At 56.1% G+C, this 20,839-nt stretch overlaps 2 protein-coding genes across 5 annotated transcripts; both read right to left on the minus strand.

Annotated features, from left to right (window-relative positions):
- Positions 1-54: 54 nt before the first annotated feature.
- On the minus strand, positions 55-8,534 carry LOC119933282 (polynucleotide kinase 3'-phosphatase). Of its 2 annotated transcripts, XM_038752721.1 has the most exons (16): positions 8,279-8,531; positions 7,061-7,107; positions 6,276-6,587; positions 5,063-5,142; positions 4,890-4,947; positions 3,987-4,094; positions 3,785-3,856; positions 1,899-1,947; positions 1,738-1,808; positions 1,223-1,315; positions 1,035-1,131; positions 880-941; positions 685-794; positions 528-615; positions 364-425; positions 55-243 (listed from the first exon to the last, which is right to left on the minus strand). In XM_038752721.1, exons 1-16 carry the CDS (start codon positions 8,409-8,411, stop codon positions 123-125), a joined length of 1,563 nt encoding a protein of 520 aa, XP_038608649.1. In that variant the 5' UTR covers positions 8,412-8,531; the 3' UTR covers positions 55-122. The 2 variants fall into 2 exon arrangements, with proteins under 2 accessions (XP_038608649.1, XP_038608650.1); XM_038752722.1 differs by lacking the exon at positions 3,987-4,094 and having other exon boundaries at positions 8,279-8,534.
- A 4,513-nt stretch (positions 8,535-13,047) lies between these two features.
- Positions 13,048-20,718, minus strand: AKT1S1 (AKT1 substrate 1). Of its 3 annotated transcripts, none has more exons than XM_038752752.1 (5): positions 20,633-20,718; positions 14,393-14,784; positions 14,138-14,215; positions 13,647-13,813; positions 13,048-13,554 (listed from the first exon to the last, which is right to left on the minus strand). In XM_038752752.1, the coding sequence occupies exons 2-5, from the start codon at positions 14,775-14,777 to the stop codon at positions 13,411-13,413; spliced, it is 774 nt and encodes a 257-aa protein (XP_038608680.1). In that variant the 5' UTR covers positions 14,778-14,784; positions 20,633-20,718; the 3' UTR covers positions 13,048-13,410. The 3 variants fall into 3 exon arrangements, with proteins under 3 accessions (XP_038608680.1, XP_038608681.1, XP_038608679.1); XM_038752753.1 differs by lacking the exon at positions 20,633-20,718 and adding an exon at positions 17,711-17,778; XM_038752751.1 differs by lacking the exon at positions 20,633-20,718 and adding an exon at positions 17,525-17,546.
- Between the last annotated feature and the right edge of the window lie 121 nt (positions 20,719-20,839).

Below are 20,839 nucleotides of genomic sequence, written 5' to 3' on the forward strand. Positions count from 1 at the left end.
TTTTGCGCGGTCTACCCCCGATCCCTCCCCTGCTCCGCGACACTAGTTTCTGTAGAAATTGAACACGGGTCTTTATTGTGGGGGGAGGCGCGGGTGGTCTGTGGAGGAGGGAGGGGCTGGGCTCAGCCCTCAGAGAACTGGCGGTAGAGGGCTGCCTGCCTGGCGGAGGAGAATTTGGGGCGGAAGGGGATCTCCAGGATCTGGGAGAATCCCTCCGCCAACGTGGGAGCCACAAACTGCTTCCTGGGGGAGGAGGGGCAGGAGTTGGGAGCTACCGTTCCCGAGCCCGGCCTTCCTTTCTGTCTCCCAGCTCCCTCTCCCCTTCCCCACCCCGGCCCTCCCTCCCTCCCTCTCCGCGGGCACCTGTATCCATAGAGGATCATGTCGGACACGGAGGGGTGAGTGCCATCCATCATCTGCCGAAACTAGAGCAGAGAAAGGGGCCCGCTCAGGGAGTGGTGTGGGTGGGAGAGGAGGGGTCCGGGGGAGAGGGGGACGCCGCCGGGCCTTCACCCTCCTTCCCTCACCCTGTTGTTGTGCTTCGCCAGCTCCAGCGAGGCCGTGAAGTGGAAGCAGCGGCAGGGGACGCCCAGGGTCCGGGCGCAGGCCACGTACCTGGGGGCAGAAGGGAAGTCACCGGGGTGCCCCCCGTCCCCCACCCTCCCGTCCCCGTCCCCCACTTACCTGGCCCTGCTTCCCGGGTCGGGGTTGGTGTTGTCCACCACGGCTCGGCCCCCGCCCTTCAGCGCCTCCTCGCACACGGACACACAGCGCTGCCAGCTGCCCAGCGTGTCCTGGCGGCGGGGACGGCCGGGCACCGTTCAGCCCTCCCTCTCCAGCCCCCCGGGTAGACCCCTTCCCCTTCCCTCAACCCCCTACCCGATTGGCGTAGGCGTAGCCGGCGGAGACCAGGTGTTCCTTCAGGAACGTTGACTTTCCGGCTGTTGGGGGGGAAGGGGATGGGGGCCGGAGTCAGGGACGGGGTCCCGGCGAGAGGAGGGGTTCGGAGGGGCGGGGGGGGGGGGGTCCCTCACCTGCCGGGTACCCCACGGCTACGACCAGTTCAGGCTCGGAGCTCACGAGGGTGGCCGAGGCGGGCAGGTGCAGGGGACCACTGGGGTCCAGCTGGCGCTGGTTGGGGGGCGAGGAGGGGTGGAGTCAGCCGCGGCCCTCCCCCTTTTACCTGCCCACCCCCTCCGTCCCCAACCAAATCCCCGCTCACAGGGTCCAGCTCCGGGAGGCTGAAAGGGCTCGGTTTCCAGTTCAGGAAGAACTCCTCGGGCGTGTGGAAGGGCAGAGCGGCATTGAGGGCGAACTGGGGTGGGGGCGGGATAATAATAATAATAATAATGATGACATTTGTTAAGCGCTTACTATGTGCAAAGCACTGTTCTAAGCGCTGGGGGGGGATACAAGGTGATCAGGTTGTCCCTCGTGGGGCTCACAGTCTTAATCCCCATTTTAGAGATGAGGTGAACTGAGGCTCAGAGAAGTGAAGTGACTTGCCCGAGGTCACACAGCTGACAAGTGGCAGAGCCGGGATTCGAACCCATGACCTCCGGCTCCCAAGCCCGGGCTCTTCCCACCGAACCACGCTGCTTCTCAGACGTGGACCGGCCCAGAGCGGCGCGGGTGGACCCCCGGGTTACGGGGCGGGGCAGGAGGACAACAAGCCAAAGACACTAGGAAGTGTGAAGGGGGGGGGGGGTCAGAGGTCATCCGGTCACGCGTCCTCACCAGCCGGTCCGCACAGGAAAAATCTTTCTTCTTCCGTCCGGGGGCCCAGTTGGCCGGTCGGCCGGCGGCGTCTAAAGCGGAGGGTCTCGGGCTGCCTCTTCTCCCCCCCGGCTGGGCCCTGCCCCGCTCCCACTCCCCGCCTCGGTTCCGGCCCCCCTCACCTCCTACATAGACACTGTCCTTCACAGAGACCTCCACGCCTCCGTTGGCCTGGGGAGAGACACGGACGAGAGTGAGCCCCCCTGCATCCTCCCTCCCCTCGGGAAGCAGCGTGGCCGAGCGGAGGGAGCCCGGGGCCTGAGAGGCGGAAGACCCGGATTCTCCTCCCGGCTCCACCACTCGCCTGCTCAAGGCAAGTCGCTTCGCTTCTCGGTCTCCTCCTCTTTGAAATGGGGATTCACTCAGTCGTATTTATTGAGCGCTTACTGTGGGCAGCGCACTGTATTAAGCGCTTAGCACTGTACCTGTTCTCCCACCTACTTAGAAAGTGAGCCCCAGGGTGGGATGGGGACATCTTAACTTGCCTCTACTCCCGGGCTCAGTACGGTGTCTGGTACATAGGAAGTTCTCAGTTCTCGTCCATATACACCACCACCACCACCAATAATAATAAATATTCATTCATTCATTCATTCAATCATATTTATTGAGCGCTTACTGTGTGCAGAGCACTGTACTAAGCGCTTAGCACTGTACCTGTTCTCCCACCTACTTAGAAAGTGAGCCCCAGGGTGGGATGGGGACATCTTAACTTGCCTCTACTCCCGGGCTCAGTACGGTGTCTGGTACATAGGAAGTTCTCAGTTCTCGTCCATATACACCACCACCACCACCAATAATAATAAATATTCATTCATTCATTCAATCGTATTTATTGAGCGCTTACTGTGTGCAGAGCACTGTACTAAGCGCTTAGCACTGTACCTGTTCTCCCACCTACTTAGAAAGTGAGCCCCAGGGTGGGATGGGGACATCTTAACTTGCCTCTACTCCCGGGCTCAGTACGGTGTCTGGTACATAGGAAGTTCTCAATTCTCGTCCATATACACCACCACCACCACCAATAATAATAAACATTCATTCATTCAATCGTATTTATTGAGCGCTTACTGTGGGCAGCGCACTGTACTAAGCGCTTAGCACTGTACCTGTTCTCCCACCTACTTTGAAAGTGAGCCCCAGGGCGGGACGGGGACGTCTTAATTAACTTGCCTCTACTCCCGGGCTCAGTACGGTGTCTGGTACATAGGAAGTTCTCAGTTCTCATCCATATACACCACCACCACTAATAATAAATATTCATTCATTCATTCAATCGTATTTGAGCGCTTACTGTGTGCAGAGCACCATACTGAGTGCTTGGGAAGTACAAGTCGTTATTTGTACGTATTTATTCTATTTATTTTATTGGTATGTTTTGTTTTGTTGCCTGTCTCCCCCTTCTAGACTGTGAGCCCACTGTTGAGGACGGACCGTCTCTATATGTTGCCAACTTGTACTTCCCAAGCGCTTAGGACAGTGCTCTGCACACAGTAAGCGCTCAATAAATACGAATAAATGAATGAATGAATGAGTATAGAGACGGTCCCTACCCAACCACGGGCTCACAGTCTAGAAGGGGGAGACGGACAACAAAACAAAACATGTAGACAGGTGTCAAAATCGTCAGAACAAATAGAATTAAAGCTACATACACATCATTAACAAAATAGAATAGTAAATATGTACAAGTAAAATAAATAGAGTAATAAATCTGTACAAATATATATACAAATGCTGTGGGGAGGGGAAGGAGGTGAGGGAAAAGGGGGCTCAGTCTATTTTGTTAATGATGAGCATCTAGCTTTATTCTGACGACACCTGTCCACTTGTTTTGTTTTGTTCTCTGTCTCCCCTTCTAGACTGTGAGCCCGCTGTTGGGTAGGGACCGTCTCTATACGTTGCCAACTTGTATTTCCCAAGCGCTTAGTCCAGTGCTCTGCACACAGTAAGCGCTCAATAAATACGACTGAATGAACGAATGAAATATTAAGCTCCGGCCCCTCACCTGCTCACAGAGATGGTCCCACATGCCCAACACCGGCTTCCGGTAGAGGCCAGAGCCGGTGGCCACCAGCACCTGGAGAGACACAAGCCCCGGTGAAGGCCCGAGTCGCTCCCCCCACCCCCACTTTTTGACGCGTCCTCCCCGCACCGCTCCCACTCCTTCCCGCTTCCCGGCCCCGACTCCCCGCTCCCCGTCGGCCCACCTGCAGGGGAACTCCCAGCTGCCCCAGCACGGCCTCCACCTTCGCCTGAAAATCTTTGGCCTTGAGTTTTCCCCGACTGATCCCCAACTGATTGGTGAATATCACCAGCTGGGAAGGCAGGGGGTGGGAAAGGGAGGCTCAGGGACAGGGTTGGGAGCAATAATAATAATAATGACAGTGGGATTTGTTAAGCGCTTACTATGTGCCAAGCACTGTTCTAAGCACTGGGATAGATACAAGGTGATCAGGTTGTCCCACTTGGGGCTCACAGTCGTGATCCCCGTTTTTACGGATGAGGGAACTGAGGCACAGAGAAGTTAAGTGGCTTGCCCGAAGTCACACAGCTGCCAAGTGGCACCAGGTCCCGCTTGCCGGCTCCCTCGGCCCGGCTCCCTGACTCCTTCGCGCCAGGCCGACCTCTTAGGCCTGCCGGGGAAGGGGTGGAGAGCTCGCTTCTCTCCCTCTCTCAGGAGAGATCCCTCTGAGGGAAGGAAACGGCTCCCAAGCCATCCCCCTTTCCCTAGCTTGAGGGAAATGTCTGCAGTGGGTGTGTGTGAGAGAGAGAGAGGATTTATCTCCTATTTTGACGTCTCTGGAGAAGAACAGCCCCCACACACCCACCAGCCCAGCTCTCTTGCTGCAGTGCTAAGCGCTTAGTACAGTGCTCTGCACACAGTAAGCGCTCAATAAATACGATTGATGATGATGCCCGCCACCTCACGGTCCATTTCATTCATTCATTCAATCAGATTTACTGAGCACTTACTTTGGGCAGAGCACTGTACTAAGCGCTTGGATGCTGCCAGGTCCCTAAGCTTCCTCCACGGTAGCCCCGCCGCCTCCTCCCTCCCTGAGCCGGGAGAAGCGTGGCCCCCCGCCCTTCCTCGGTGTCCCCCCCGGCACCTTGTAGCCGTCGGCTTGAAGCTGCTGGAGTTTGCGAGGGATCTCGGGGTAGAGGATCCTGTGAGGAGAAGCAGACGGGACGGGTAAAGCACCCGGGGGGCCTGGCATCCTCCCCCCCCTCCAGCCCCGCCACCCCCAAGCACCCAGCCCCCCCTCACCGCCAGCCCAGTCACCTCCAGTCATCAGGCCCCGTGGGGAAGACCTTCCCAGATCGGGTGGTGATCAGGGTGCCGTCTAGGTCAAAGCCCGCAATCTGGAACGGGAGGAACTCTTCGCGATGATCCAGGGATGCTCTCTGCCCCGCCCGCATCCCCCCTGGGGATTCTCTCCCGGCGCTTAGTACAGTGCTCTGCACACATCACTACCCCTTCTACTCGGGAGAGAGAAGCAGCGTGGCACAGTGGAAAGAGCCCGGGCTTTGGAGTCAGGGATCACGGGTTCAAATCCCGGCTCCGCCAATCGTCAGCTGTGTGACTCTGGGCAAGTCACTTCACTTCTCTGGGCCTCAGTTCCCTCATCTGGAAAATGGGGATGAAGACTGTGAGCCCCACGTGGGACCACCTGATCACCTTGTAACCTCTCCAGCGGTTAGAACAGTGCTTTGCTTATAGTAAGCGCTTAATAAATGCCATTATTATTATCATTACTACTGCTAATAGTGATGGTATTAAGCGCTTATAATGTGCCCAGCACTGTTGTAAGCGCTGTGGTAGATATAAATAAGGTAATCAGGTTGTCCCACATGGGGCTCACGGTCTTAATCCCCATTTTCCAGGTGAGTTCACTGAGGCCCAGAGAAGTTAAGAGACTTGCCCGAGGTCCCACAGCAGACAATCAATCAATCAATCGTATTTATTGAGTGCTTACTGTGTGCAGAGCACTGTACTAAGTGCTTGGGAAGTCCAAGTCGGCAACACATAGAGACAGTCCCTACCCAACAGTGGGCTCACAGTCTAGAAGGGGGAGACAGAGAACAAAACCAAACATACTAACAAAATAAAATAGAATAGAAATGTACAAGTAAGATAGAGTAATAAATCTGTACAAACATATATACATATATACAGGTGCTGTGGGCAAGGGAAGGAGGTAAGATGCGGGGGATGGAGAGGGAGACGAGGGGGAGACAAGTGGTGGAGCCGGGATTAGAACCCACGTCCCCTGATTCATCATCATCATCATCATCAATTGTATTTATTGAGCGTTACTATGTGCAGAGCACTGTACTAAGCGCTTGGGAAGGACAAATTGGCAACATCTAGAGACAGTCCCTACCCAACAGTGGGCTCAAGCCTGGGCTTTCCACTGGGCCACGCTGCTTCTCTACGCACTACACTATCACACGCTCGCTCACTCACTCTGCCCGACGCTCACTGTCCACGGTACCTTCTCTCGGTCTGTCACGCCACCGGCCGTGAACACCAACAGTTTCCCCAGCTCCTGCCAGCCCATGGGGTTGGGGGTGGCAGCCCCCTTAGCCCCGGCCCCTCCCCGGGCCGGTTTCTCCTCCTTGAGCCTCTTCTTCGGAGGTTCCCTGTCTCCTGGCCTCCGGGCCGCTTCCTCCGGGCGGGCCGGGGGGAAGCGCAGGACCAGCGGGTACAACCGATTCACCAAGAGCAGCGTCTCCCCGTGTCGCAGCGGGGCCCGGGCCCCGGGCGACAGCACCCGGCCTCCGACCGACGAGGGGTTGACGCCCAGCTGCGCGACGGGGTGCAGGGAGAGGGGCGTCAGGGGGCCCGGCCCTCCCACCCATGACCCCCCATCATCATCATCAATCGTATTTATTGAGCGCTTACTATGTGCAGAGCACTGTACTAAGCGCTTGGGAAGTACAAACTGGCAACATATACAGTCCCTACCCAACAGTGGGCTCACAGTCTAAAAGGGGGGAGACAGAGAACAAAACCAAAGATACTAACAAAATAAAATAAATAGAATAGATATGTACAAGTAAAATAAATAAATAAATAGAGTAATAAATATGTACAAACATATATACATCTATACAGGTGCTGTGAGGAAGGGAAGGAGGTAAGATGGGGGGGATGGAGAGGGGGACGAGGGGGAGAGGAAGGAAGGGGCTCAGCCCATCGCCCGCTCCGCTTCCCCGCAACTCCTCACTGTCCCCTCTTGTCTGGTTTTCTTCCCTTTTCCCTCTCCGAGGCTCCCACCTGAGTCACCATCACAGTCCGCGTCCGGTAATCCGGGACAAGTTCCACTACGGAGGGGAAAAGATTCCTGTCACCTCCCCGGTCAGGCCGGCCAGCCGGCCCTACCCTGAGAAAGCAGCGTGGCTCGGTGGAAGGAGCCCGGGCTTTGGAGTCAGAGGTCGTGGGTTCAAATCCCGGCTCTGTCAGCTGACTTTGGGTAAGCCACTTCACTTCTCTGGGCCTCAGTTACCTCAGTTAAGACCGTGAGCCCCCTGTGGGGCAACCTGATCGCCTTGTAACTTCCCCAGCACTTAGAACAATGCTTTGAAAAAATAGTAAACGCTTAACAAATGCCACCCAACTTGTACTTCCCAAGCGCTTAGTACAGTGCTCTGCACACAGCGCTCAATAAATACGACTGAATGAATGAATGAAATCATTATTATTATTATTATTATTATTATTACTACACCCTCCGCCCACCTCCCTGGTCCCCCCCATCCTCCCCAGGTTCCCCCCAGCCCCCTCCCCCTCCTCCCTGACCTTGTCCACGGGTCCCCCGGCCTCGCCGGCCTTCTCTCCAGGCCTTCGGTCCCTCTATTCTTCCCCCCCGCACCCTTCTGCCTGGGTCCCTCTCCCCCTTCCCCATCTCCCCCACCCCTCTAACCGCCATCGACCCCCGGCCCACGTCCTCCCCCGGGCCTGGAATGCCCCCAATCCCTCTGCCCATCCGCCAAGCTAGCTCTCTTCCCCCCTTCAAGGCCCTACTGAGAGCTCACCTCCTCCAGGAGGCCTTCCCAGACTGAGCCCCTTCCTTCCTCTCCCCCTCGTCCCCCTCTTCATCCCCCACGCCTTTTACCTCCTTCCCTTCCCCACAGCACCTGCATATATGCATATATGTCTGTACATATTTATTACTCTATTTATTTTACCTGTACATATCTATTCTATTTATTTTATTTTGTTGGTATGTTTGGTTTTGTTCTCTGTCTCCCCCTTTTAGACTGTGAGCCCACTGTTGGGTAGGGACTGTCCCTATATGTTGCCAATTTGTCCTTCCCAAGCGCTTAGTCCAGTGCTCTGCACATAGTAAGCGCTCAATAAATACGATTGATTGATTGATTAATTGATTGACTGTAACCACCCCGGCGCTTAGAACAGTGCTTTGCGCGTAGTAAGCGCGTAACAAATGCCATTCTTGTCATTATTATTATTATTGTTCTCCTCCCCGGTCCCCACCTTGGTTCCTGGAGCACTTCCGGTCGGTGACTCGGGTGAGGGGGCTCCGTCCTAGCACGAGGGCCCGGCCCTCCGGGAGCGGGATGGGCGGGGGGCCCCCGGCGTCCGGGCTCTCCAGACAGGCCTCCGACATCCTCCTCCTCTTCCTCCTCTTCTTCCTCCTTCTCTTCCTCCTCCTGCTGCTGCTGCTGCTGCTCCTGCGGCGGGCCGGAACCCTCGTGCGGGGGGCTCGGGGCCCGGCCGGACCGCGGAGGGCGGGAGCGCCCGGCCGGAAGCGCTCCCCTCCCCTCCCCTCGCGCGCATGCGCACTGCTCGCCCCCTCCCTCCCTCCTCCCTTTTCCCGCCCTCCGCGCGGGGCGCGCGCCGCTCCCCCTCACGCGCCGACTTCCGGTCCGGGGAGGGGGAGGGGGCCGTGATGATGGCCTTTGTGAAGCGCTTACTCTGTGCAAAGCCCTGTTCTAAGCGCTGGGGAGGTTACAAGGTGATCAGGTTGCCCCAAAGGGGGCTCACACTCTTCATCCCCATTTTACAGATGAGGGAACTGAGGCCCAGAGAATAATAATAATAATGGCCTTTGTGAAGCGCTTACTATGTGCAGAGCAGTGTTCTAAGCGCTGGGGAGGTTACAAGGTGATCAGGTTGCCCCATGGGGGGCTCACAGTCTTCATCCCCATTTTACAGATGAGGGAACTGAGGCACCGAGAATAATAATAATGGCATTTGTGAAGCACTTACTATGTGCAAAGCACTGTTCTAAGCGCTGGGGAGGTTACAAGGTGATCAGGTCGTCCCACGTGGGGCTCACAGTCTTCATCCCCATTTTACAGATGAGGGAACTGAGGCACAGAGAATAATAATAATGGCATTTGTTAAGCGCTTACTATGTGCAGAGCAGTGTTCTAAGCGCTGGGGAGGTTACAAGGTGATCAGGTTGCCCCATGGGGGGCTCACAGTCTTCATCCCCATTTTACAGATGAGGGAACTGAGGCACCGAGAATAATAATAATGGCATTTGTGAAGCACTTACTATGCGCAAAGCACTGTTCTAAGCGCTGGGGAGGTTACAAGGTGATCAGGTCGTCCCACGTGGGGCTCACTGTCTTCATCCCCATTTTACAGATGAGGGAACTGAGGCACAGAGAATAATAATAATGGCATTTGTTAAGCGCTTACTATGTGCAGAGCAGTGTTCTAAGCGCTGGGGAGGTTACAAGGTGATCAGGTTGCCCCGCGGGGGGCTCACAGTCTTAATCCCCATTTTACAGATGAGGTAACTGAGGCGCAGAGAATAATAATAATGGCATTTAAACGCTTACTATGTGCAGAGCACTGTTCTAAGCGCTTACTATGTGCAGAGCACTGTTCTAAGCGCTTACTATGTGCAGAGCACTGTTCTAAGCGCTGGGGAGGTTACAAGGTGATCAGGTGGTCCCACGGGGGGCTCACAGTCTTCATCCCCTTTTACAGCTGAGGTTACTGAGGCCCAGAGAAGTTAAGTGACTTGCCCAAAGTCACACAGCTGACAAGTGGCGGAGCTGGAATTTGAACCCATGACCTCTGACTCCAAAGCCTGTGCTCTTTCCATTGAGCCACACTAACAATAATAATAATAATAATAATAATAATGCCATTTGTTAAGCACTTACTATGTGCAAAGCACTGTTCTAAGCGCTGGGGTGGTTACAAGGTCCCACGGGGGGCTCACAGTCTTCATCCCCTTTTACAGCTGAGGTTACTGAGGCACAGAGAAGTGAAGTGACTTGCCCAAAGTCACACAGCTGATCAGGTTGTCCCACGGGGGGCTCACAGTCTTCATCCCCTTTTACAGCTGAGGTAACTGAGGCACAGAGAAGTGAAGTGACTTGCCCAAAGTCACTCAGCTGATCAGGTTGTCCCACGGGGGGCTCACAGTCTTCATCCCCTTTTACAGCTGAGGTAACTGAGGCACAGAGAAGTGAAGTGACTTGCCCAAAGTCACTCAGCTGATCAGGTTGTCCCACGGGGGGCTCACAGTCTTCATCCCCTTTTACAGCTGAGGTTACTGAGGCACAGAGAAGTGAAGTGACTTGCCCAAAGTCACACAGCTGATCAAGTTGTCCCACGGGGGGCTCCCAGTCTTCATCCCCTTTTACAGCTGAGGTAACTGAGGCACAGAGAAGTGAAGTGACTTGCCCAAAGTCACTCAGCTGATCAGGTTGTCCCACGGGGGGCTCCCAGTCTTCATCCCCTTTTACAGCTGAGGTTACTGAGGCACAGAGAAGTGAAGTGACTTGCCCAAAGTCACACAGCTGATCAGGTTGTCCCATGGGGGGCTCACAGTCTTCATCCCCTTTTACAGCTGGGGTAATTGAGGCACAGAGAAGTTATGTGACTTGCCCAAAGTCACACAGCTGATCAGGTTGTCCCACGGGGGGCTCACAGTCTTCATCCCCTTTTACAGCTGAGGTAACTGAGGCCCAGAGAAGTGAAGTGACTTGCCCAAAGTCACACAGCTGACAGTTGGCGGAGCTGGGATTTGAACCCGTGACCTCTGACTCCAAAGCCCGGGCTCTTTCCACTGACCCATGCTGCTTCTGGAGGCGGAGCCTGGCCGGGTCATAATAAAAAATAACAATGATGGCATTTATTTATTAAGCAGTTTGATTTATTAAGCAGTTGCTATGTGCCAAGCACTGTTCTAAGCGCTGGGGAAGTTACGAGGTGATGAGGTTGTCCCACGGCGGGGCTCCCATTCTTCATCCCCTTTTAGACTGTGAGCCCACTGCTGGGTAGGGACTGTCTCTATATGTTGCCAACTTGTACTTCCCAAGCGCTTAGTACAGTGCTCTACACACAGTAAGCGCTCAATACAATTGATTAATTGATTTGACAGATGAGGGAACTGAGGCGCAGAGAAACGACTTGTCCAAAGTCACACAGCTGACGATTGGCCAAGTCGGGATAATAATAATAATAATGATGGCATTTATTAAGCGCTTACTATATGCAAAGCACTAAGAGCTGGGGAAGTTACAAGGTGATGAGGTTGTCCCACGGGGGTGCTCACAGTCTTCATCCCCATTTTACAGATGAGGGAACTGAGGCACAGAGAAGTGACTTGCCCGAAGTCACCCAGCTGACAAGTGGTGGAGGCGGGATTAGAACCCATGGCCTCTGACTCCAAGGCCTGTGCTCTTTCCACTGAGCCACAATGCTTCACCCTCTGCCGCTGCTACTGTCCCTCCCAGGGCGGCGCAGACGGCCCCCCATTCCTAGCCCGCCGTCGGGTAGGGACCGTCTCTATATGTTGCCAACTTGTACTTCCCAAGTGCTTAGTACAGTGCCGTGCACACAGTAAGCGCTCAATAAATACGATTGAATGAATAAATGAACAGCCCCCCTCACGGCAGCGTGGCTCAGTGGAAAGAACCCGGGCTTGGGAGTCAGAGGTCATGGGTTCAAATCCCTGCTCCGCCGCTTGTCAGCTGGGTGACTCTGGGCAAGTCACTTCTCTGCCTCAGTTCCCTCATCTGTAAAATGGGGATGAAGACTGTGAGCCCCACCGTGGGACAACCTGATCACCTTGTAACTTCCCCAGCGCTTAGAACAGTGCTTGCACACAAATGCTTAACAAATATCATTATTATTATTATGGCAGAAGCACCGGTGCCTAGTGAAGCAGCATGGCTCAGTGGAAAGAGCCCGGGCTTTGGAGTCAGAGGTCATGGGTTCAAATGTAGACTGTGAGCCCATTGCTGGGTAGGGACTGTGTATGTTGCCAACTTGTACTTCCCAAGCGCTTAGTACAGTGCTCTGCACAGTAAGTGCTCAATAAATACAATTGAATGAATGAATCCTGGCTCTGCCAATTGTCAGCTATGTGACTTTGGGCAAGTCACTTCACTTCTCTGGGCCTCAGTTCCCTCATCTGTAAAATGGGGATTAAGACTGTGAGCCCCACGTGGGACAACCTGTTTACCTTGTATCTACCCCAGTGCTTAGTCAGTCTTCATCCCCATTTTACAGATGAGGTAATAGGCACAGAGAAGTGAAGTGACTTGCCCAAAGTCACACAGCTGACAAGCGGAGGAGCCGGGATTAGAACCCATGATCTCTGACGCCCGAGCTCTTGCCACTGAGGCACGCTGCTTCCCGCTGAATGAAGGGGAGCTGGAAGGACCTGGGTTCTAATCCCAGCTCCACCACATAATAATGATGGTATTTTGTTATGCACTTACTATGTGCCAAGCACATAGCCAAGCACTGTTCTAAGTGCTGGGGTAAATACAGGGTCATAAGGTTGTCCCTTGTGGGGCTCACATTTTTAATCCCCGTTTTACAGATGACGTAACAGGCACAGGGAAGTGAAGCGACTTGTCCCAGGTCACACAGCACACAAGGGGCAAAGCCGGGATCAGAACCCACGTCCTCTGGCTCCCAAGCCCGGGCTCACCAAGCCACGCTGTTTCTCACAGCCACGTGTGCTGTGGGAACTTGGGCAAGTCATTCCACTTCTCCGTGCCTCAGTTACCTCATCTGGAAAATGGGGGTTAAGAATGTGACGCCTAAGTGGGACACGGATTGTGTCCAACCTTCGTATCTATCCCGGCGCTTAGTAAAGGGCCGGGTCTGTAACCAGCGCTTGACAGATACCATAAAAATAAAACTCAACCCTCCCTCGGCCGGTCTCTCAGCCCTTCCTGGCCTGCGATCCCGTCCCGGATTTTCCGTTCGCGGGTCCGAACCGGGCGCGGAGAGGACGCCTCTTCTTCTTCAGGTACTCACTCGAATTCAGAGATAAAATCTGTCGTCTTTATTGTCAGATCAGCATCCCCGCTCCCCCTCCCCTCCCCCCGGGGGCAAGTGCAGGGGTCGGGCTCCCCCCCATCCACGGGGCTTGGAGGGGGAGACCCTTTAAGGCAACATTGGGAGGGGAGGGGCAGGAGCGGAGGAAACGGAACGGAAAACGACCAGAGGAGGGGCGGATCAATGAGTGGGTGGGAGGGGAGGACGGGGCAGGGGGACTTGAAGTTCCCCATCTCCTTTCCCCCTGCCCTTCGGGTTGTAGTGTGTGTGTGTGTGGGAGAGACGGGGAATCGGGGGTTGGGGGAGAGCCAGGAGGGTCGGCGTATGGCCACGAGGACACGTTCCTGTCAGTATTTCCTCTTGAGTTTCTGGAAATCGCTGGTGTTGAGCCGGGGCCGGGGCAGATCGCCGAACACCTGGGTCCCCTCCGCCTCCCGCAGCACCAGGGCCTGCATGCTGGCTGCGATGCGCTCCAGGTCGGGGGACGAGGGCTACGGGAAGAGGGCGGAGGCACCGGCTTCTCTCTCCGCTCCGGCGTCCCCGCCACGCCCTCTCCCACCCCGGTGCCCCGACTCCCTCTCACCGGCCCGTTCTCCTCGTCGGAGGACCGCGTCTCCGTCCGTTTCTCCTTGAAGCCCCACACGGGCACGGAGACGGGCAAGGACTTGGCGTATTGCTGGGCGGGGGCGACTGTGGGCGGCACGGTGAAGGCTGGTGGACCCGGGGGCGCCTCTTCACTCACACTGCCATCTGGGGACGGGTGGGCAGAGGGGGAGGTGGGCGGAGGGACCCGCGGCCAACGTGGCCCCGACCCGCCGTGGGCAGGCCCGGTGCCGGCAGGGCAGTCGAGGCCACCGACTGGACCCCCTAAACCGAGAGCCGACCCGGCCCGAGATTCCCATCTCCGAGCCTGGGGGCCGGCGTCGCGGGCTGGCTCCGACACAGCCACCCGTTACCCCGTCGCCCACCGCTCGGGGAGGCGGCCACGGCGGACGCCTTCGGTCGCGAGGCGGAGGGGCAGAGGGGGTACGGTCCACCCGCCCCGGTCCCCCCCTCGGCCCCTCCGTCACGTACCGTCTGTGCTTTCGGGGTCAGATTCGCAGAACGGGGGCAGGTCCTGACAGGGCGCGTCCTCGTCCATGACAAACAGGCCTGGGGGGCGGAGGCGGGATGGGCAGAGTCCGGCACTCCTCCCTGTTTCCTAGACCAGGGCCTCCCCAAGATCACCAAGTCCTTCCAGAGGTTCCGCCGCCTCCCACCCCCCATTCACCTTCTCTCCTCCCGCCTCTCGGCCCTTTCCATCTCGCTCCCCGTTCCTCCTCCCCGTACCTCCGCTCTCGCTGGGATACCGCCTCTCTCCGGGCTCCGTCTCCTCCTCCTCCTCTTCCTCCTCCTCCTCCTCCTCCGCCGCCACCACCTCCTCATCCACGGTAGGGGCTTGCGCCGGAGGGGCGGGGGGCTCCGGAGGGGGCGGGGGCCGTGGGGGCGCGGTGGCCGTGGCGGCCCGGTGGGCCAGGGCGATGTCCTGCAGGCATCGGCGGGCGGCGTCGGCCAGGGCACCTCGGCCGTGGGCGGCGTAGGCGCAGGGGCCAGGGCGGGGGGGAGGGGGCGGCGCGGCCGTGAGCAGCACCAGCTCCGTGCCCGTCTGCGCCCGGAACCGCTCCGCCGCCCCGACCACGGCCTCCCACAGCTCCTGCGGTCGCCCCGCCGCCATCCGGGCCCTGCTCGGGAGACACAGAAGGACCCGTGAGGGCACGGCGACGGCCGGTCTCCCACGGGCCGGGTGGGTGGGTGGGTGGGGAATCATCGGTCAGTCATCAGTCGATCGTATTTATCGAGCGCTCCCTGCGTGCAGAACACTGTGCTGAGTCTTGGGAAGAGCACAGTACGACAATTAACAGACACGGTCCCTGCCCACAGTGAGCTAGAAGGGGAGGCTGACATGAAAATAAATGACAGATATGAGGGCACAAAGGAGGGGCGGGGGCGGGAGAACGAGGTTATTTGGAATTCCCAGGGGCTGATGGAACAGGAAGGAAAAGGGTAGAATCCTTATCACTGTGGCTCACAGAACCGCTCTACGGGTGGGAGGACCCGAGGGGTGTCTAGGTCATAGCCTCCTACTATGAGTTCTGGAAGCCCAGTTGGCCAAGGACATGGAGAAGCCGCGGGGCCTAGTGACAAGAGCCCGGGCTTGGGGGTCGGCAGATGTGGGTTCTAATCCCGGCTCTGCCGCTCGTCTGCTTTGTGACCTCGGGTGACTTCACTTTTCTGTGCCTCAGTTTCCTCATCTGTAAAACGGGGATTAAGACGGTGAGCCGCATGTGGGACAACCTGATTACCTTGTATCTACCCTGGTGTTTAGAACGGCGCTTGGCACCTAGTAAGTGCTTAACAAATACCATTGTCATTATTATTGTACAATACCAGTTATCACTCAGCTCTACAGGGTTGAGGGAAAGGAAGGAGGGGGGGGCTCTGTGGTAGGGTTGGGGTGGAGAACAATCAATCAATCAATCGTATTTATTGAGCGCTTACTGTGTGCAGAGCACTGTACTAAGCGCTTGGGAAGTCCAAGTTGGCAACATATAGAGACAGTCCCTACCCAACAGTGGGCTCGCAGTCTAGAAATAGTAATAATGGCATTTATTAAGTGCTTACTATGTGCAAAGCACTGTTCTAAGCGCTGGGGAGGTTACAAGGTGATCAGGTTGTCCCACGGGGGGCTCACAGTCTTAATCCCCGTTTTACAGATGAGGGAACTGAGGCACAACTGAGGTAACAATGAGAGAAAAGAATAATAACAGTAGTACTCATTAAGCACTTACTGAGTGTCTGGCACTGTACAAAGCGCCGGGGTGGATCCAAACAAATCTGGTTGGACTTAGTCCCTGTCCCATTTGGGGCTCCCAGTCCCGATCCCCATTTTGCAGGAGAGGGAACTGAGGCCCAGAGAAGTGAAGTGACTTGCCTAAGGTCACCCAGCAGACAGGCGGCAGAGCCAAGCTTAGAACCCACGACCTTCGGATTCCCAGGCTCAGGCTCTACCGACTATTCCACGCTGCCTCTCAAAAGGAGGAGTGAAAAAAGGGGAAAGACAGGAGTTGGCGGGAACAAGGGTTCCCCGACGGGCCCCAGAGACGGATGGAATGGGAAAAGTGTCTTTTCTTTCGTGGGGGGGAATGGGAGACGAGGTTACTGAGGGGTCACGGGGGAGGGATGCGCTGACAGACAAGTCAGAACCTCTTCTGCGGCCCCTTCCCCAGGGGAAGGAGGAGGGAGGAAGGCAACCGCTGGGAACCTGGCGGGCCATCACCTGCTCCACAGGTCCCTCCCACCTCGGAAAGAGGAGGGAAGAGGGAGAGCCCCTTCCCTCGGGAAGAGGAGGGCGAGAGGGAGAGCCCCTTCCCTCGGGAAGAGGAGGGCGAGAGGGAGAGCCCCTTCCTTCGGACAGAGGAGGGAAAAAGGAGGGCCCCTTCCCTTGGGGAGAGGAGGGAAGAGGGAGAGACCCTTCCCTTGGGCAGAGGAGGGAAGAGGGAGAGACCCTTCCCTCGGACACAGGGAAGAGGGTGAGCCCCTTCCCTCAGACAGAGGAGGGAAGAGGGAGAGTCCCTTCCCTCGGACAAAGGAGGGGGAAAGGAGGGTCCCTTCCCTTGGGAAGAGGAGGATAGGGGGAGAGCCCCTTCCCTCAGACAGAGGAGGGAAGGGGGAGAGTCCCTTCCCTCGGACAAAGGAGGGGGAAAGGAGGGTCCCTTCCCTCGGGAAGAAGAGGGAAGGGGGGAGAGCACCTTCCCTCGGGGAGAGGAGGGAAGGGGGAGAGCCCCTTCCCTCAGACAGAGGAGGGAAGGGGGAGAGTCCCTTCCCTCGGGAAGAGGAGGGAAGGGGGAGAGCCCCTTCCCTCAGACAGAGGAGGGAAGGGGGAGAGCCCCTTCCCTCAGACAGAGGAGGGAAGGGGGAGAGCCCCTTCCCTCAGACAGAGGAGGGAAGGGGGAGAGTCCCTTCCCTCGGGGAGAGGAGGGGGAAAGGAGAGTCCCTTCCCTCGGGGAGAGGAGGGAAGGGGGAGAGTCCCTTTCCTGGCCAGGCCCCGCCTCCTCTCTGAGGTAAAAATTGACGGAAATGGGGGTGTCAAGGTGTGTGTCGGGGGGGGGGGGGCTCCCCCTCCCCTCCCAGGCCAACTAGGAGGGCCGCCCCCCGCCCCCCGCCGGCTGAAGCAGAGACCGGAAGTGGCGCCTGAGGGGCGGGGAGGGGGAGGGGGAGGGGCGGGCCGGAGTCCCGCCCCCGGGGTGGGGGGGGGAGTCGCTCCGCCGCCAGCCCAGGGTGGGGGGGGGGGGGGCCGGGAGACACAGCGGGATGGGGGGGGAGAGAGAGAGGGGGATCCCTTCCTTCCTTCCTCCTCCCGCCGCCCCCCCCCACCGGGCCGAGCCCGCCGCGTCCCCGGGGCGCTGGCAGCGTGACCCTTACCCTCTGACCCTCTGACCCGCCGCCCCGCTCCGGCCCCGGGCCTCCGCCCCAAGCCGAGCCCCGGGCAGCGGGAGCCGCCGCCGCCGCCGCCGGACCGGGCGGGACGGACCGGGCGGGCGGGACGGACCGACGGACGGAAGGACGGGACCCTCCCCCCCTTTCCCCGCCGCGGCCGCCGCCACTCACGTGCCCGCCACCAGCATGGCGGGGCCGGCGGCCTCGCCGCCCTCAAGAGACATGGCGCCGGGCCCGCCCCGCCCCTTCCGGGGCCCGCCCTCCTCCTCCTCTTTCTTTCTCCTCACACCCGGGCCGGCCCTTCCATTCATTCAACCGTATTTATTGAGCGCTTACTATGTGCACAGCGCTGGACTGAGCGCCCGGGCCCTCCAGAGGCGGCACCCATCCTCACTTCCTCACGACTCCCTAACGAGAACCCTCTTGTCTGCCCCTGGTTAAGTCGGCCGGTCCCTCAGGCTCTGTGGCGACTACGTGATGATGATGGCGTTTGTTAAGCGCTTACTCTGTGCAAAGCACTGTTCCAAGCGCTGGGGAGGTTACAAGGTGATCAGGTTGTCGCACGGGGGGCTCACAGTCTTTATCCCCATCTTACAGGTGAGGGAACTGAGGCGCAGAGAAGTGAAGTCCCCCTCTCCATCCCCCTCATCTTACCTCCTTCCCTTCCCAACAGCACCTGTATATATGTTTGTACATATTGATTACTCTATTTATTTATTTTAATTGTACATATCTATTCTATTTATTTTATCTTGTTAGTATGTTTGGTTTTGTTCTCTGTCTCCCCCTTTTTGACTGTGAGCCCACTGTTGGGTAGGGACTGTCTCTAGATGTTGCCAATTTGTACTTCCCAGGCGCTTAGTACAGTGCTCTGCACATAGTAAGCGCTCAATAAATACGATTGATGATGATGATGACTCTCTATATGTTGCCAACTTGTACTTCCCAAGCGCTTAGTACAGTGCTCTGCACACAGTAAGCGCTCAATAGGATTGATTGATTGAAGTGACTTGCCCAAAGTCACACAGCTGACAATTGGTGGAGCCGGGATTTGAACCCACGACCTCCGACTCCCAAGCCCGGGCACTTTCCACTGAGCCACGCTGCTTCTCTACGTAGGCTTCAGCCGAAGAAGCTGCGTGGCTCAGGGGAAAGAGCCCGGGTTTGGGAGTCAGAGGTCAGTCATTCATTCATTCAATCGTATTTATTGAGCGCTTACTGTGTGCAGAGCACTGGACTAAGCGCTTGGGAAGTACAAGTTGGCAACATATAGAGACGGTCCCTACCCAACAACGGGCTCACAGTCTAGAAGGGGGAGACGGACAAAAAAAACAAAACGTGGACGGGTGTCAAGTCGTCAGAATAAATAGAAGTAAAGCTAGTTGCACATCATTAACAAAATAAATAGAATAGTAAATATGTACAAGTAAAATAGAGTAATCTGTACAAACAGAGATACAGGTGCTGTGGGAAGGGGAAGGAGGTAAGGGGGGGATGGGGAGGGGGAGAGGAAAGAGGGGTCTCAGCGTGGGAAGGCTTCCTGGAGGAGGTGAGCTCTCAGTAGGGCTTTGAAGGGAGGAAGAGAGCTAGGTCATAGGTTCTAACCCTGACTCTGCCACTTAGCTGTGTGACTTTGGGCATGTCACTTCACTTCTCCGTGCCTCAGTTCCCTCATCTGTAAAATGGGGGTTAAGACTGTGAACCCCCCCATGGGACAACCTGATCAATCAATCAATCAATTGTATTTATTGAGCGCTTACTGTGTACAGAGCACTGTACTAAGTGCTTGGTGTTTTCTTTTATTTTACTTGTACATATCTATTCGATTTATTTTATTTTGTTGATATGTTTGGTTTTGTTCTCTGTCTCCCCCTTCTAGACTGTGAGCCCACTGTTGGGTAGGGACCGTCTCTCTATCTTGCCAACTTGTCCTTCCTGAGTGCTTAGTACAGTGCTCTGCACACAGTAAGCGCTCAATAAATATGATTGATTGATTGATTGGGAAGTACACGTTGGCAACATATAGAGATGGTCCCTACCCAACAGTGGGCTCACAATCTATCAATCAATCAGTCGTATTTATTGAGCGCTTACTGTGTGCAGAGCACTGGACTAAGCGCTTGGTAAGTACAAGTCGGGAACACATAGAGACAGTCCCTACCCAACAGCGGGCTCACAGTCTAGAAGGGGGAGACAGAGAACAGAACAAAACATATTGACAAAATAAAATAAATAGGATAGATACGTACAAGTAAAATAAATAGAGTAATAAATCCGGACAAACATATATACTATATACAGGTGCTGTGGGGAATCAATCAATCATCAATTGTATTTATTGAGCGCTTGTTGTGTGCAAAGCACTGTACTAAGCGCTTGGGAAGTACAAGTTGGCAACATATAGAGACATTCCCTACCCAACAGTGGGCTCACAGTCTAAAAGGGGGAGACCAAGAACAAAACCTAACATACTAACAAAATAAAATAAATAGAATAGATATGTACAAGTAAAATGAATAAATAGAGTAATAAATATGAACAAACATATCATCATCAATCGTATTTATTGAGCGCTTACTGTGTGCACAGCACTGTACTAAGTGCTTGGGAAGTACAAGTTGGCAACATATAGAGACAGTCCCTACCCAACAGTGGGCTCACAGTCTAACAGGGGGAGACAGAGAACAAAACCAAACATACTAACAAAATAAAATAAATAGAATAGATATGTACAAGTAAAATAGAGTAATAAATCTGCACAAACATATATACAGGTGCTGTGGGGAAGGGAAGGAGGTAAGATGGGGGGATGGAGAGGGGGACGAGGGGGAGAGGAAGGAAGGGGCTCAGTCTGGGAAGGCCTCCTGGAGGAGGTGAGCTCTCAGTAGTAAATAAATAGAGTAATAAATATGTACAAACATATATACAGGTGCTGTGGGGAAGGGAAGGAGGTAAGGCCGGGGGGTGGAGAGGGGGAGGAGGGGGCTCAGTCTGTGAAGGCCTGATGACCTTGTAACCTCCCCAGCGCTTAGAACAGTGCTTGGCACATAGTAAGCGCTTAATAAATGCCAGCATGACTATTATTATTATTACCCATAAGCCTTCACTGCCCCCCACGCCCTTGCCCTGGCGTGTAGTTCCGATGGGACGGGGCCGATTCCCTTTCCAAGCGACCGGGGAACCGTCCCCCGCGCTCCCCGCCGTTGTTCCCTCAAGAATGATGGTGGCGCTTTGGCCTCGGCGCCCGAACCCAAGATGGAGGCGGCGGGCACGTGGCCCAGCGCGGGGGGGGGGGGGAGG

This window comes from Tachyglossus aculeatus, chromosome 10 (genome assembly GCF_015852505.1).
Source record: "Tachyglossus aculeatus isolate mTacAcu1 chromosome 10, mTacAcu1.pri, whole genome shotgun sequence".
Classification (NCBI taxonomy): Eukaryota; Metazoa; Chordata; class Mammalia; order Monotremata; family Tachyglossidae; genus Tachyglossus; species Tachyglossus aculeatus.

What these genes read in the sequence shown, in the direction of transcription:
- LOC119933282 (XM_038752721.1), bottom strand. Translation starts at nt 8,411, where the DNA reads ATGTCGGAGGCCTGTCTGGAGAGCCCGGACGCCGGGGGCCCCCCGCCC. An exon ending in GGGACCATCTCTGTGAGCAG is followed by an intron (nt 1,948 to 3,784) that starts GTGAGGGGCCGG and finishes GTCTCTCCCCAG; the next exon opens with GCCAACGGAGGCGTGGAGGT. An exon ending in ATGATCCTCTATGGATACAG is followed by an intron (nt 244 to 363) that starts GTGCCCGCGGAG and finishes CTCCTCCCCCAG; the next exon opens with GAAGCAGTTTGTGGCTCCCA.
- AKT1S1 (XM_038752753.1), bottom strand. Translation starts at nt 17,763, where the DNA reads ATGTCTCTTGAGGGCGGCGAGGCCGCCGGCCCCGCCATGCTGGTGGCG. An exon ending in GTATCCCAGCGAGAGCGGAG is followed by an intron (nt 14,216 to 14,392) that starts GTACGGGGAGGA and finishes TCCGCCCCCCAG; the next exon opens with GCCTGTTTGTCATGGACGAG. An exon ending in CCGACGAGGAGAACGGGCCG is followed by an intron (nt 13,555 to 13,646) that starts GTGAGAGGGAGT and finishes CTCTTCCCGTAG; the next exon opens with CCCTCGTCCCCCGACCTGGA.